General features: G+C 51.8%; 1 protein-coding gene across 5 annotated transcripts in view; it reads left to right on the forward strand.

Annotated features, from left to right (window-relative positions):
- The window catches only part of ASCC2 (activating signal cointegrator 1 complex subunit 2), a 41,255-nt gene extending 28,584 nt beyond the window's left edge, over positions 1–12,671 (forward strand). For all 5 annotated transcript variants that reach the window (XM_077160607.1, XM_077160606.1, XM_077160610.1 and 2 more), the window contains 7 exons: positions 116–330; positions 1,266–1,385; positions 8,245–8,338; positions 8,425–8,555; positions 9,126–9,228; positions 10,524–10,603; positions 12,068–12,671. In XM_077160607.1, the coding sequence (XP_077016722.1) occupies positions 116–330; positions 1,266–1,385; positions 8,245–8,338; positions 8,425–8,555; positions 9,126–9,228; positions 10,524–10,603; positions 12,068–12,239 (915 nt within the window). In that variant the 3' untranslated portion in view covers positions 12,240–12,671. The remainder of the gene's footprint in view (positions 1–115; positions 331–1,265; positions 1,386–8,244; positions 8,339–8,424; positions 8,556–9,125; positions 9,229–10,523; positions 10,604–12,067) is intronic.
- The last annotated feature ends 1,583 nt before the right edge of the window (positions 12,672–14,254 follow it).

The following is a 14,254-nucleotide window of genomic DNA, read 5'->3' on the forward strand; positions in this document are numbered from 1 at the left end:
CGAACCTGGTGCTCTTCCCTCTCTGCCCTGCCCCTTGTGGTCTGTGCTGTCAGCAGCCTGGCTTAGCCAAGCAGGGACTCCACTACCCCCTCCTTCATCCTCCCTCTCTCTGCAGTGCGTTGGGGCAGCGGCTGCTGCGGGCCCCCCTGTGCGCGGCGTGGAGCTGGACTCACTGATTTCCCAAGTGAAGGACCTGCTGCCAGACCTGGGTGAGGGCTTCATCCTGGCCTGCCTGGAGCACTACAGCTACGACCCGGAGCAGGTGATCAACAACATCCTGGAAGAGCGGCTGGCCCCGGCCCTCAGCCAGCTGGACCGCAGCCTGGACAGGTGGGAGGAGGCTATTAGGGCAGGCGGCTTCAGGGCCTGGTGGGAGGGGTTCTGGAGCCCTCTTCAGGCACCCCTCCTTGGTTCCTCAGGATCCCTCTCTCCCTTCCTTCAGGCCTAGAGACTCAGCTTGCTTTCTCATCCCCAGTGAGAAAACACATCCCCAGTGGTGTTTTCCAGATGCTTCAACCAGTGTCCTCTTTGGGGAAACCTAAAAATCTTAGGTCCCCTAAGGAGGTTCTCACCTGCCTCCTTGAGGGCAGAGAGTACACACAGTGGGGTGGGCATCCCTGCCACCCCTTGTAGGAAGGTAGATTAGAGACACACGGGTTGCTGATCCCTTCAGAGTTCCTAAGTTCCTGGCCCGCCCCTGTCATTACAACCCTCCCAGGAGACTCCTGAGGGAGGATGGCCAAAGCCACTCGCTTCTTTCACACCTACCCTTTCTAAGTTTGGTCACTGCTTCCTTGAAGGCCCCACAGGGTACCAAGGAATGAGTGCATGAACAGGTGTTTCTTCTGTGGAAAAAAAATGGTATTCATCAAATAAATAAATTAAACTAGCTGTGTGCCTCTGGACAAGTTCCTCAACTGCTTTGTGCTCGTTTTACAGGTGAGGACACTGAGGCACAGAGAGGTTAAGTGGCCTATGAGTACCTATTTCAGAGGGCTCCTGTGAGCATTACATGGTGGAGGGAGCTTTTAAGAAACAGAAAGAAAAGCTGTGTGGATGGCACATGGGGAGTGAGGAGGAGCTTGGTTGGAGATATAGCTGCATACTTCAGCAGGGTCCCAGCAGGGCAGGGTCTTATCTCCCCTTCGGAGTTTTCCGGATTATACCCAAGGTGTGGCTGTTGAATGTAAAATGGTAGGGGGAGGTGGATACTGTGGGTGGCAGTGGGCAGTATCCCTTTAAACTGATCTCTGTACCCACTCCAGACAGGTGAAGCCGGACCCGACACCCCTGCTGACGTCTCGACACAACGTCTTCCAGAACGACGAATTCGATGTGTTCAGCAGGGATGCAGTAGACCTGAGCCGGGTCCACAAGGGCAGGAGGTGAGCACCCTGGGCCGCGGGGTTCCCGGACACCCCAGCCCTGGGAATGCAGAGAGAAAGCAGGAGGAACAAAGGGCCCTTCTATGGAACTGGCCACCAAGTTTCAGCTTAGGAGTCCCTCTTCTGCCTTGAACCTGCGGCAGGGTCTCTGGGCAGGGAGGTTTTTAGCGACTCTTGTTTGTTGATAGCAAAAGGCCAGAGGGGCCCAATCTACCTCCCTCTTCTCTTCTTAAATCTTTTGATCTGTTGATCATTGAGTCACTGGGTGATAGATCAGAGCAGTGTTTCTCAGAAGCTAGTCCTTGGCCTGATTTTCTCTGGCCTTTGGCAAAAAAGGAGAACTCAGGGCCTACATGGAGTGAGGTTTTCAGAAGGTGAAGGTATTCCATTTTATTTATTTTTAGTTTCTGTCCTTTCTCCTTTTTTGGCATTGAGAAGTCCATTCATGATTTATTCATTCAGACAAATATTTGCTCAGTGCTTACAGCATTCTCGGCCCTGGATTAGGTCCTGGGGATGTAGTGGGGGGCAGAATAGACATGGCCCCTGCCCACGTGGAGTTTGCATTAATCAATTTGTCAAACAACCAGTGTAAAAAGGCAAATATAATAAGTGCTTCGAGATGGAGGCACAAAGGCTTCAGAGCATCCAGCGGGGGTCTGACCCAGGCCGGAAGCCTACTCTGAGAAATGACACTTTGACTGAGAGGTGAAGGATGAGGACAGATCAGTTCTACAGAGTAGGGAAGGAGAAGCTTTCCAAGCAGAGTGAGCAGCCCTGAAGCCGTAGGGAGCGTGGCAAGGGTCCCAGTGAGCCGACACTTTATGTTTTGGAAAGATCAGCCAACTGTGGAATGGAGAACTGATTGAAGGGGGCTGAGAGTTGTGGTGGCAATAGAAAGTACAATACAATAATGATGACAGAATTTAAAGTGGGGAACACTCTCCTAGCCTCCCCAAATTCCTCCCAAAAGGGTTTTGTTTCCTGGAATCCAGAAATCTGGGAGGTGCTGGACAGTGATGCTGCCCTTTCCCTGTCATGTTGATGGGGACGATGAGGGTCAGCGAGGTGAGGGGACATGCCCCATTCAACAGTAGACTCCCCAGAGGGCCTGTGCTGTTCCCTCTCCCCAGGGCTGGCCGAGGGATTGAGGAGTAGGCCCAGGGCAGCTGTAAAGCCATCTGGCTGGCTGGACAGGAAGCAATTGCAAACTGCCTAGTCATCTACATTGCGACATTCCAAGATCTCAGCCTTGAGATGTTATCCGCTATCGGAGGTCACTGCCCCAGGCCGACGTGACCCCTTTGTGGCTCTGCAGTGGAAAGAGGCGTAGACAAGGGGTCCCCCAGGCTGCCAGAAGGCTGGCCTCCCCCTCTTTTGACTCAAGTAACCTGATTATTAGGCCCTCCACAGAGCTCAGGCATCTCTAGATGTGGCTTTTCCCCTTGACCTTGGCCTTTGGGTTGGTTCAGGATCCATGGCATCATAAGGATGTGCCTGACCCCACTTGGGTCCCAGGTTACCCATAAGCATCTGCCAGGGGCTGTTCCCAGCTGTCCCAGTCAGCAGAGGGGCTGATTCTGAGGTGGCCAGGTTTCCAGAGAGCTGGGCCCCTCTTCCTGGGGTGCTCCAGGCTGTCAGGCAGAGAGGCCTGGAGGCAAATGTTTACTAAACTCATTGTGTCGGTGGCCAGGGGTTGGGAACTGCAAAGAAGCAAAGCTTCCATTCATGTGTTCATTATTTATTCATTCGGCAAATATTTATTAAGTGGTTTAGAAGAGCTGGATCCTTTGCTAGGTACCAGGGAGACAAAGGTGAGCAGGGCACCCAGGCCTTGCCCTCGGCAGTGCAGAGACCAAGACCAGTAAGCAAGTAGTGGGAGAAGTGTTGGGGTGGGGGCAACCGGGGGCCCTCAGCAGGGTCCTGTCCTAACCCAGGATGGGCGGAAGGGCCCAGGGCCTGCCTCTGCTCTCAGGGAGCACATGAGAAATTAATAGTACAAGGAAAACCACACGCAAGTTAAAACCGTGCATGTGTTGTTGAATTAGATAGGTTGGTTTCAGCTTCAGGTAACTGAGAAGTGTACTCACTCAGTGGCTTAAGCAGGAAGGACATCTGTTCCCTTGCATGACAGGGAGTTGCGAGGTAGGGCAGGGCAGGCTTGGTTAACAAGTGGGGGCAGCTCCTTTCCATCTCTTGGAGACTCGGGCTGGTCCTCTCAAGGGCTGTTCTGGGTATCATCTCCAGAAAAGATCATGTCAGGAGGACGCCTGGGTGAGGTTTTCCTGTACCTCTCTTAGAGACCAGGAAACTTTTTTTATTGTAAAATATAACTTATATGCAAAACAAAGAAAGAAAAAATCAGTAATTTTCAAAGCACACTTCAACAAGTAGTTACAGAACCGATCTCAGAGTTTGTCATATGTTTTACCATTCTACCATCTCAGATTTTTCTTTCTAGCTGCTCCAAAACACTGGAGGCTAGAAGGACCATTAATACAGTGATTCTGAAGTCATACTTGTTTGTTAAACCCTATTTTTTCTGTTATACCTCCTTCTTCTCCTCTGACCCCCCTCCTAATCTATAGGGGTCTTTAGGCAATGCCTGTTCTGACTTGTTCATGTTGAGAAGGGGTGTCGACACTAAAGGACAGGGGGATGTAATTAGTTGATAACTTGGAGAGGCTGGTCCCTCTGGGTTTCAGGATTTATCTGACCTAGGAACCATCCAGGAATTACAGGTTTCAGGAAATCAAACTTAGTGCATGAAACCTTTATAGAGTCTCAGTTTGAGCCCTAGATATTGTTAACAATGGGAGTGACGTCGGTTGGAGTTGGCAGTTAGCACTATCTAACTGAAGCTTGCGTAAGAGTAGATTCTAGAATAGTCTCTCTCTCTATTTTTTTTAAATTGTATAATATATATATAAAGCAAAGAAAGAAAAAAGCTATAGTGTTCAAAGCACTCTTCAACAAGTAGTTACAGGACAAGATCCCAGAGTTTGTCATGGGCTACCATACCATCCTCTCAGATTTTTCCTTCTAGTTGCTCCAGAACATTGGAGACTAGAAGGAATAAATATTTTTTTATCATCACAATCGACTTTTTTTCTCTTTTTTTTGTGAAAAATAACATATATTCAGAAAAGCAATAAATTTCAAAGCACAGCACAACAATTAGTTGTAGAACAGATTTCAGAGTTTGGTATGGGTTACAAATCTACAATTTTAGGTTTTTACTTCTAGCTGCTCTAAGATACTAGAGACGAAAAGAAATATCAGTATTATGATTCAACAATCATACTTGTTTGTTAAACCTGACCTTCTCTGTATAACTTCACCATCACCTTTGATCTTTCTCCCACTCTTTTGGGGTATTTGGGCCACAGCCATTCTAAATTTTTCATGTTGGAAGGAGCTGTCAGTAATATGGGGTAGGGAAGATGGAACTAGCTGATGTTCTGGAAGGATTGGCCCCTCTGCATTTCAGAACTTATCTGGTCCGGGACCCATCTGGAGGTTGTAGGTTTCTGGAAAGTTACCCTAGTGCATGGAACCTTCGTAGAATCTTATATATTGCCCTAACTGTTCTTTAAGATTGGCCAGTATGGTCTTAGTTGGGGGTTGGCAAGTTATGTTAGGTAGCATGTCTAACTGAAGCATGCATAAGAGTGACCTCCAGAGTAGCCTCTCGACTCTATTTGAACTCTCAGCCACTGACATCTTATTTGCTACACTTCTTTTCCCGCTTTTGGTCAGGATTGCATTGTTGATCCAGAATAGTCTCTTGACTCTATTTGATCTCTCTTAACCACTGATGTCCTATTTCATTACACTTCTTTTCCCCCTTTTGGTCTAGAAGCTTTGTTGATCCCATGGTGTCAGGGCCAAACATCCCTGGAAGAGACCAGAAAACTTGCCAGAAGTTCCCATATTCCCCTCATGCCCCATTAGGAAAACGAGCTCACAGGGCTGAAGCTTCCAGGGATCTTGGCGTGATGGGGGGCAGAATGGAGAGATATGTACCGAACACGTGTGGTACAGGTATATCATAGCCAAACTGCAGCAACAGTATGTATAAAGCGGTTCTCCTAACTCCTTTGGACTGAACAGTTGTTTCAGTTGAAAGATGATAACAAATATTCCCTCCAAAAGAGATTCTGTGGCTGAAAAAGTCTGTGTAGTCTGTCTGCTCCTTAGGGGTTCACAGAGCACATTAGCAAGTCAAAGGCTCTGACAAGTCCTGCAGTAAAAGAAATTGGATTCACTTTGCTGAGCCCAGTGGGCCCCAGGTTCTCTTCCACACATCCTCTTGGTTCATCCTCCCATCAGCCTGGAGAAGGGAGTTCCTGGAGAAAGAACTGAGACCTAGTCAGGGTATAGGACTTGCCCAGGGCCTCAGAGCTCAGGAAGTGACAGAGCAAAGACTTGAGTCAGGAGCCCTGGCTCTACTGTGAGAAGCTGTATGACCTGTTGTCCTCTCTGGGAAAGGGTTTAGAGTCTGTGAGTCTGTAGGCCCCTAGAAATTTAAAGCAGGAGTCACCCCCTTGAGGGCCAGTTGGGCCTTGAAGACAGGCTGGATGCGAATAGGAGGTGTGGAGGGGAGAGGTGGCTCAGGTTTCAGGCGAGTCCATGTGTGCCCTGGGCTCACTGCTGGCCTGTAGAAGTTAAGGAAGCAACCTGTTTAAAAGGCCTTCTTCAAATCCCATGCTTCCAGACTCAACAGATGTTCTGGCTCTCTGACTAAGCTTTTCTCTACATGTCGTTGGTTTTGCACCTCATTTTCCTTTTCCTTCCTGGCTCCAAATGAGGTCATGGGGCCCAAGTTGTACCTCCCCAGAGAGGCTGCCAGGGCGCCAGGCTCCACTGGCTCCACCTCTGCCCTTTCCCAGACCCTGTTTGGGTGAGTGGAATTTGCCAGGCTTTTCTGTTTGGCCCTATCTGGGAGTCACGTAACCTGAATCCAGCCAGCGAGAAAGAACAGTCCTGCTGCCCAGAAGCAGAAGGAGGGTGGGGGGAGGGAGAAAGGATGGTGATACTTCATTCATCCATCCTTGGGTCCCCTGGCCCAGCGCGGGTTCTGGCACCTATTAGGCCTTTGGGAGATGTGTGTTGAATGGATAGATTTGCTTCTACCCGTGCCACCAACCATTTGGGAAAGCTTGGGTCCCTTTCACTTCCTTTCTGCCTCTTTCCTCTCCAGCTCCCAGCCTGGTGAAGCAAGCCAGGGACAGTGCCAAGGCCACGGTCGTAGGTCCCCTTTCAAGTATGATATAAAAGATTTCTGTGGACTGAGATTGTTCCCTGGCCAAGATCAAATCCCACCCCACCCTGGGGCCTCTCATTCCCCTTTCTGTCACCCCCCTGAGCTAGAGTTCATTTCTCTTTCCTTACTGTTCGTCCCAGGTGATAGTTGACTGCCATTTGCCTGTCAGCTCCCTAGACTGGATTCCATGGTGATAGGACTTTTTTCTGAATTTCCCCCTAGCTTCCCAGCTCAACCTTAGTACTCTGCCTGGCACATAGTTGGCCCTTAATAAAGACTGTTGAAGGGAGCCGAATTCCACCCTCCTGTGCTGGGGGCTGCAGTCCTGACCTGCCCCGGGTCCCAGGCAGCCACCCGACAGCCTCAGACGCCTGCCCTGCCCTGCACCCAAAGCCAGTTAATAGAAAGTTTTTATGGAAGCTGCCTATGGCTTTGTGTTCCTTCTCCCACCCCCACCCCCCACCCCCGCCCTTGATACGTTCCAGAGACCCAATTTCACTCTAAGCTGGATTTTCTTGCCTGGCGTCTCTTATTTTCCCCTGCAGGACTAGAAACTACATTCCACAGACCTGTGTATGTGTCTGACAAACCAGAGTTTTCTGTGAGTTTGAAAAGGCATGAGGCCAAAGCCCTGAGTCTGCACCATGTCTGTGCTACAGAGTCACCGTACCCCACCAAGGCCCTGTCCTCCCTCCACTCCATCCACATCCTCCCTGGTGACATGAAGGGAGCTGGACTTTTAAACGTCCTTTAATGAAATCGTACCTGGAAGCCTGAACAATAAAGCAGATAGAAGGCACTGGGTGGAGTGAGAAGATGAGGCCAGGTCCCTCTGCCCTTCATACCTCCTGATGTCCCCTAGGGCTCCCCAAAGCTCAGTAAGAAAGCCACATGTGACCTTACTCTTTCTTAAATATTTGTCTTAAAAGATTCAGACAATCTCAGTAATGATTGTCATTTCGTATGGGGTTTACTAAGCCTCTCATGGAGCATTTACATAACCTAAATATATGTGCCCTAGAACAACTAGTTGGTCCAGCTTGCGTCCAGCTTGCTTTCAGCTTTTTATACAGATGGGATCATACCGTATGCATTTTCTGTTGCCTGCTTTTTCCATTGGTGATAAGTCTTAGAATTCTCCCCCAGTCAGCACAAATAGATCAGTGTCACTCTTGAGAACTGCTGCATAGTGTTCTGTAATACAGATGCAGCATAGTTCACTCGTCTGTTCTTCTCGTGATGGACATTAGGTTGTTTTCCATTTTTCACCGTTACAAATCATGCTGAAGAGAAAAATCCCTCTTTCAGCGTTTCTTGAAAGGGAATGGCTGAGTGGAAGGGTTTGCACAGTTTACAGATTAATAGCTACTCTTGGAAGGCCCTGCAGAGTGGCTGGAGCTGTTTACATGGGTGAGCATCCCATCTCCCGACACCCTCACTGGCCCTTGATGATATCCGTTGTCTTCATTTCTGCCAGTCTGAGGGACGGAGAATCAAGCCCATGGCCCCTGGGACCTCTGTGCCTCTCAGCCTTCAAAGCCTGATGGTTTTCCTTCCCCTCTCTATCTTCACTGTTCCTGTCTGGGACACCAGGAAGGGGGAGAACACGCGGAACCTGCTGAACGACAAGCGAGCCTTGGAGGCGCAGCGCCAACGCTACGAGCCGTACAGCGTAGTGGTAGAGGAGGTAGGTGGCGGCATGGCTGCAGGGGGCTAGGGGGGAAACTGGCCGGCCCCTGGGCCACTCCAGCCCGCTCTTCTGGCATATTACAGGTGCCCCTGCAGCCTGGCGAGGACCTGCCTTACTGTGGCGATGACTACGAGGATGAGTACGATGACACTTATGACGGCAACCAGGTGGGCGCCAACGATGCTGACTCGGATGATGAGCTCATCAGCCGCAGGTGAGTCTGAGCAAGAGGCCACCCATGGTAGGGTGGGCGGAATTCCAGGGCACAGTGGCTCTGGGGCCCATGGCACGTGCCTGTAACCTCTTGTTCATAAAGGAGAGGAAGGAAGTGGTAGAACCAAGGCCCAAACCAAGACCTCCCAACTCCAAGTCCTCCACCCCCAGCCCACCCCTTGGCTGGGTGACCCAGCCCGGCCTGATGAGGCAGCATCTGTTTGTCCTCAGGCAGTAGTTTTTAACTATTTATTTAATTGCAGAAAAATGTTACCTTGGCAATCTTATGGAGCCCCCTATTACAGATAAAAACAGAGCTGCCCTGGTGGCCTGGAGAATTAGAGCCCTCCCATGTCCCCAGCTCAGCTTACCCTGAGGCCCATCAGCAAACCCTGATGCTCTCAAAGAATCCCAGGGCAGATGCAAAGTTGCCTGCAAAGTGCTTCTGTGGCAGTGACTTGTCCCGGCTTCCTGGGCTAACCCCTATCGCCAGTGGGGTCCCCTCCTCCCTTAGGTTCTTTCTCCACATTCGAAACCAGTCTTTGATGTCACTTTCTCTCTCGACCCTCAGGCCCTTCACCGTCCCTCAGGTGCTGAGAACCAAAGTGCCCAGAGAAGGGCAGGAGGATCTGGAGGATGAGGACGAGGAGGAGGCTGCAGAGGAGGCTCCCAAGGTCCCTGCCTGGCGGGTGGCAGGGGTGGGTGGGTGAAGGGGAGGGGGCCATGCTGAAAGATGACTCAGGAGTGCTGCGGTCCCCCTCCCTGGCTTCTAGCCTCCAGCAGCCCAGCATCGCCGCCGGGAGGGGAAGGCTCCTCTATAGCCCAGGATGTCTGCCTGGAGAGCTCCTGGCTTAGAACTTGCCTTGGCTCCCCACAGAAGGCCCAGGGGCAGGATAGAGGCCAGTCCTTTGAGCTGCCTAGTTCATTAGGCCCAGCAGCCTGGGGGCCTAGAGAGGGGCAGCTGTTGGCCACTGGGCCCTGGATGGCTCATCTGGCCCAGTGTGTTTGAAAATTCCATCTTTTTAGGGACTGAACTTTTTCTTCAAATGAAATCTTAACTAGAATTTCAATGTATAAAACAGATAAAAGCAGCACAGCGCTGGTTGAAAGGGCAGCAGGCAGCCTGGAACCCCTGGGATCCCTCATGCCCTCTCACCAGGGTAACAAATTTGGATGTCTCTGGGGTCAGGCCACCAATGTAAGTGCACAAGGCACCGGGGAGAGACGGTGCCAGGTAGTGGGGAAGCACCTGTGCCCATGCCAGGGACCCGCTCAGTGAGAATATGGGCCTGTGGCACCAGGGAGCCCCTTCTTTCCAGGCAAAGGAGATAGTTCAGGTTTTTATGTAAAGTCTTCCAGTTTTCAAATGTTACTGATTTCCATATTTTTGGGTTTTGTTTGAAATTTTTGAACCCACCAAAACCTGTCTGTGGTCCCTAGATCTGCTCCCTGCCCCCTGCCCTAGTCCAGTCTCCTTTCACTCTTGGCCAAGTAAACAGACCTCCCAGTGGGCCTTGGCAGTAGCACTGGAGTGAAGACTAGGCCTCCAGCTGCCAGGGACAAAGCAGCCTCTGGGAGCAGCTCTCTTGGTTTTCAAATCCTACATGGCCTCCTTGGCTTGTCACTGTGGCTGGGCCTCCCCTTTATCATCATCATACCCCAACAACGATGCAGCTACCCCTCTATGCCCGTGCAGCCAAGCTCAGCTGGGGCAGCCCCAGGAAGCCACTGTCCCTTTGGCCGCCTACCACTGGGAAAGAGGTGGGAAAGACAGGGTGGTGGCTCCAAATGAAAACCTGGGAGCTCAGCACCCCTGGCTCCATGCCAGAGCATTGCCCTGCCATACTCAGGCACCTCCCAGCCCTGCAAGGAGCCATCACTAGGCACAGCCTCGCCGCAGCTGCGGGTAATGGGGCAGCTGTGCAGCTCATGGCTCCAAGTTTTGTTTTCCCTCTCCTCTCCTCCACAGCCCGACCATTTTGTGCAGGACCCTGCAGTGCTGAGGGAGAAGGCAGAAGCCAGGCGCATGGCCTTCCTCGCCAGGAGGGGGTGAGCATTCCAGGGGCTATTTTTGATGGGAGGGGACCCATCTGGGGAAGGTCCAGCTGCCCACCCAGGAAACCCTCTCCTGCTGGCCCAGCGTATGTGGGGTGTGTGAGCACGGTGCTTGCCACCCCAGCTCCTCTAACCTCTGGTAGAGGGGGAGACTGGCAGGGACACCTAACTTTGTTTCTGTTCAGCCCACACTTAGTCCAAATGCCGCAGTGTCGGGTGCCCTGGGCTGGACAGAGATGAATGCCATCCACACTCAGCTGACATTCCTGGGCACCATTGTGCCAGGCCTGGTTCTCCATGCTTTATGTGTATTGATTTAGCCCCACAAACCTTTGAAGTAGCTACTGTTCCTGTTCATTTTCCAGACAAGGAAGCTGAGACTTAGAGATGTTAAGTAACCTGCTGCAGGTCACACAGCGAGTAGGTAGTGGAGCAGAGATTTGAGCCCAGATGGTCCAGCTCTGGGATCCACATTCATAATGATTACTTGATGGATGCCATTAGGGGGTTATCACTCTGCAGGAGCCCAGTGTATTCAGGACTAGCTGGTGTCAGGCAGAGGGTGAAACGTGGTGACAGAGTGCAGACAGGCAGACACACAGACGTCCTCTGTGGCTGAGAAAGACATAGTGAGGGCAGAGGCACATTAGCTGAGTCTTAATGGGTAGAAAGGAGTTTATCACATGAGTTGGAGAAACAGGGCAGAGAAGCCAGAAAGTGCAGGACATGGCCCAGGAAGGGCAGTCTTTGGAGATAGCTGGGAGGGGGAAATAGACTCTTCTATCCAGCCCCATTGTTTTCACATTGAGCAAATAGCCTAAAGGGAGCGAGAACCTGCCTGAGATCCCTCTTCCACTTAAGACCAAGCCAGGTATAGAAGCTTGGCCCCCTCTCCTGGCCTTGAGACTCCAGTAGCACTGTGCTGGATGTAGGAGTCCTTTCCAAGAAGGGTGGGGAGCATTTGGATCCCTTTCTGAAGCAATGGGGAATCCCAGAAGGTTGACAAACAGGGAACAGAATGAATGACTTCTCATCCAGCCCATCTCCCTGAGCACCAGAGCTCCAGACAAACCCTGGCAGTTAAGATGGTCTGAAAGGGTTCTAGGTCATGTCTGTAAGTGCACTTGGTCTTTGGAGGCTGCCAGACGAGACCCTGTGAAGTAACTGCATTATCTGTAGCATGTGATTCTGGCCAGAGAAGGGCAGTGACCTGTCCCCAAGTCCTCCTTTCCTTATGGTGTTTCTCTCCCACAGCCTGGGAACAAGGCCCAGAGAAGGGAAATCACCAGGTCTAGCACTGACTGGAGCCCACATAGCCCTGCCCTCCCGGGCACCTTGGCTGTCCTGGCCCAAGCTCATGTGTCCTCTCCCAGTGACCACCAAGTCAGGCCTTGTCCTATCAGAGCCTCTTCCGGCTGATGGGTTCTCCTGGGGGTGGGTGGGTTGTTCCACTTTCAGATACCGACATGACAGCTCAGTGGCAGTGGCTGGCAGCTCCCGGGGCCATGGGCAGAACCGTGAGACCACCCAGGAACGCAGGAAGAAGGAAGCCAACAAGGCGACAAGAGCCAACCACAACCGAAGAACCATGGCCGACCGCAAGAGAAGCAAAGGCATGATCCCATCGTGAGGCCATCGGCACCAGGGCCAGCAGGGAGGTGGCGGCTGGATCGCCAGGCTATGTTTTCATAGCCCGGGGCCTCCTCACCATTGGCCCCCACTGGGGCCCCAAGTTCAGCTCAACCCCTCAACAGCCTCAGCTTTGCAGCCCCTAAGAAGGCCGCCTCGTTCTCCACCAGCCAGCCAGCCGTGAGCGCCTTCTTGCCGAACACACAGTGCCTTATCCCACAGCAGAGGAATCCACGGGGCCAGTACGTTAGGCGCCTTCCCCCAGCTGTGCTGGTGGGAAAGGGATGGGGATGGTGCCCCTGGGCAAGCCCCCCAAACCTTGTGCAGCAAGACACCACTTCCCTTTTCCCCTGGACGGCAGGAAACCTGTAAATTAAAAAACATAAAAACAAATTTTAAAAAAGCCTGCAAATAAAGTTTTTGGAACTTTCAAGCTTGGATCTGTGATGTGACCGTGACCTGCCTAAGCCCTCTTTGTCCCATTCTTCAGTGACAACATGATCTGGAGAGGGACAGAGCAGAATTTTTCATCACCCTTGCAGGCTTGCCTCTCATTTTAACCCCTCCTAGTGTGTCTCTGCCTTGCCCTGTGACCCTGAGAAGGTCACTCCTTCTCTGAACCTCTAGACCCTTCCTACCTGTGCAACAATGGGCTGGAAGGCATTACGCCCTCTGATCCCTTCTGTTACCTCATTCAGTCCTGACGACCTCCATCCTAGGACATGGGTACTAATTTTGGCCCCATTGTACAGATGAGAAAACCAAGGCGCTGAGAGCAGAAGCTGCCCACCAGGTCACAGCTAGAGAGTAGCAGTCTGGGCTGGACACAGTCTGACCTCTGGGCTTCTGAGGGTCCTAGACATCTGTGGAACTCCACAGATGGAGTTGTCATCTCCATCTGACAACTGGCTAAAAGACAAGTGCCTGGAGCAGAACAAGTACCAGAATTCAGGCCTCTGCCTTCCGGTTGCACAGACATCCTATGACGTCCCCAAAACCCAGGGGGCAGAGAAACAGGCCAGGATGTCCCAGCAAGCCGTTTCCTCAAAGCCCCCTCCCAGGCAGGGCTACCCAGGCTCCTAGCATGGTAACAGCTGCCAGTTACCCTACTTCCAGCTTCCTGGGCCTCCCAGAAAGTTGCTCATCAATGCGGGGAGCAACAGTGGGGTGTTTGCCAGGGCTGATCCCAGCCAGCCCATCCTGGCCTGAAATCCATCGGCGGAAGCTGGGGCGCCTACCCAGCTGGACCTTAACAAATCACCCTGGATGCTAGTGCAATTTATTTTCACGTCGTTAGGATGAGCATCTAAAGCAGAGAGGCAGACAGGCACTTGACGAATTGGTTTTGTTAGGTCAGCCCGCACAAGTGAAAATCAATAGCAATTCCTGTGTCTCGCCAGTTCTCTCGGTGCCTTTGAGATGCAGAGCAGATACGGGATCAGTGTCTGCCCCTCCGCCCCACTCGCTGCTGCCAAATTAGCTGAGATCATGTTCAGGTTTAGTTGTCCAACAGCAAGACTTTCCTCCCGGAGGCATTTGCCAGGGACTGTGCTCAGTGAGCTCACTGCCAGCTCCTATCCCCAGAGAAAGGTGAAGTGGGTTGTGAGAGTGCCTGGGCTTTACCTGCCTCACCTGTTACCTCTTCATAAAGCTCTTCTCACCTCCATCTTGTGGAAGGCAGGCATGATTTTTGTTTTGGTTTGTTTTTTTGGCCTGGGCAGGCTCCGGGAATCGAACCCAGGTCTCCAGCATGGTAGGCGAGAACTCTGCCAGTGAGCCACCATGGGACCACACGGCAGGCAAGTTTTTTAAGTTTCTCAGAATGACATGCCAGGTCAAACTGAGGAACAACTGCTTGTTTCTTACTTCAGATCTTGAGGACATCCTTTCATGGATGCTGTAAAGAACAGCTTGGGGGGCATCCAGAGTAGTGCTTGTGGGTACATCCCTTCACCTCTTGGGACCTCAGTTTTCCCATCTGTAAAGTGGGTGTGTTGGACAGATGAGCGCGGTCCA

This window comes from Tamandua tetradactyla, chromosome 5 (assembly GCF_023851605.1).
Source record: "Tamandua tetradactyla isolate mTamTet1 chromosome 5, mTamTet1.pri, whole genome shotgun sequence".
Classification (NCBI taxonomy): domain Eukaryota; kingdom Metazoa; phylum Chordata; class Mammalia; order Pilosa; family Myrmecophagidae; genus Tamandua; species Tamandua tetradactyla.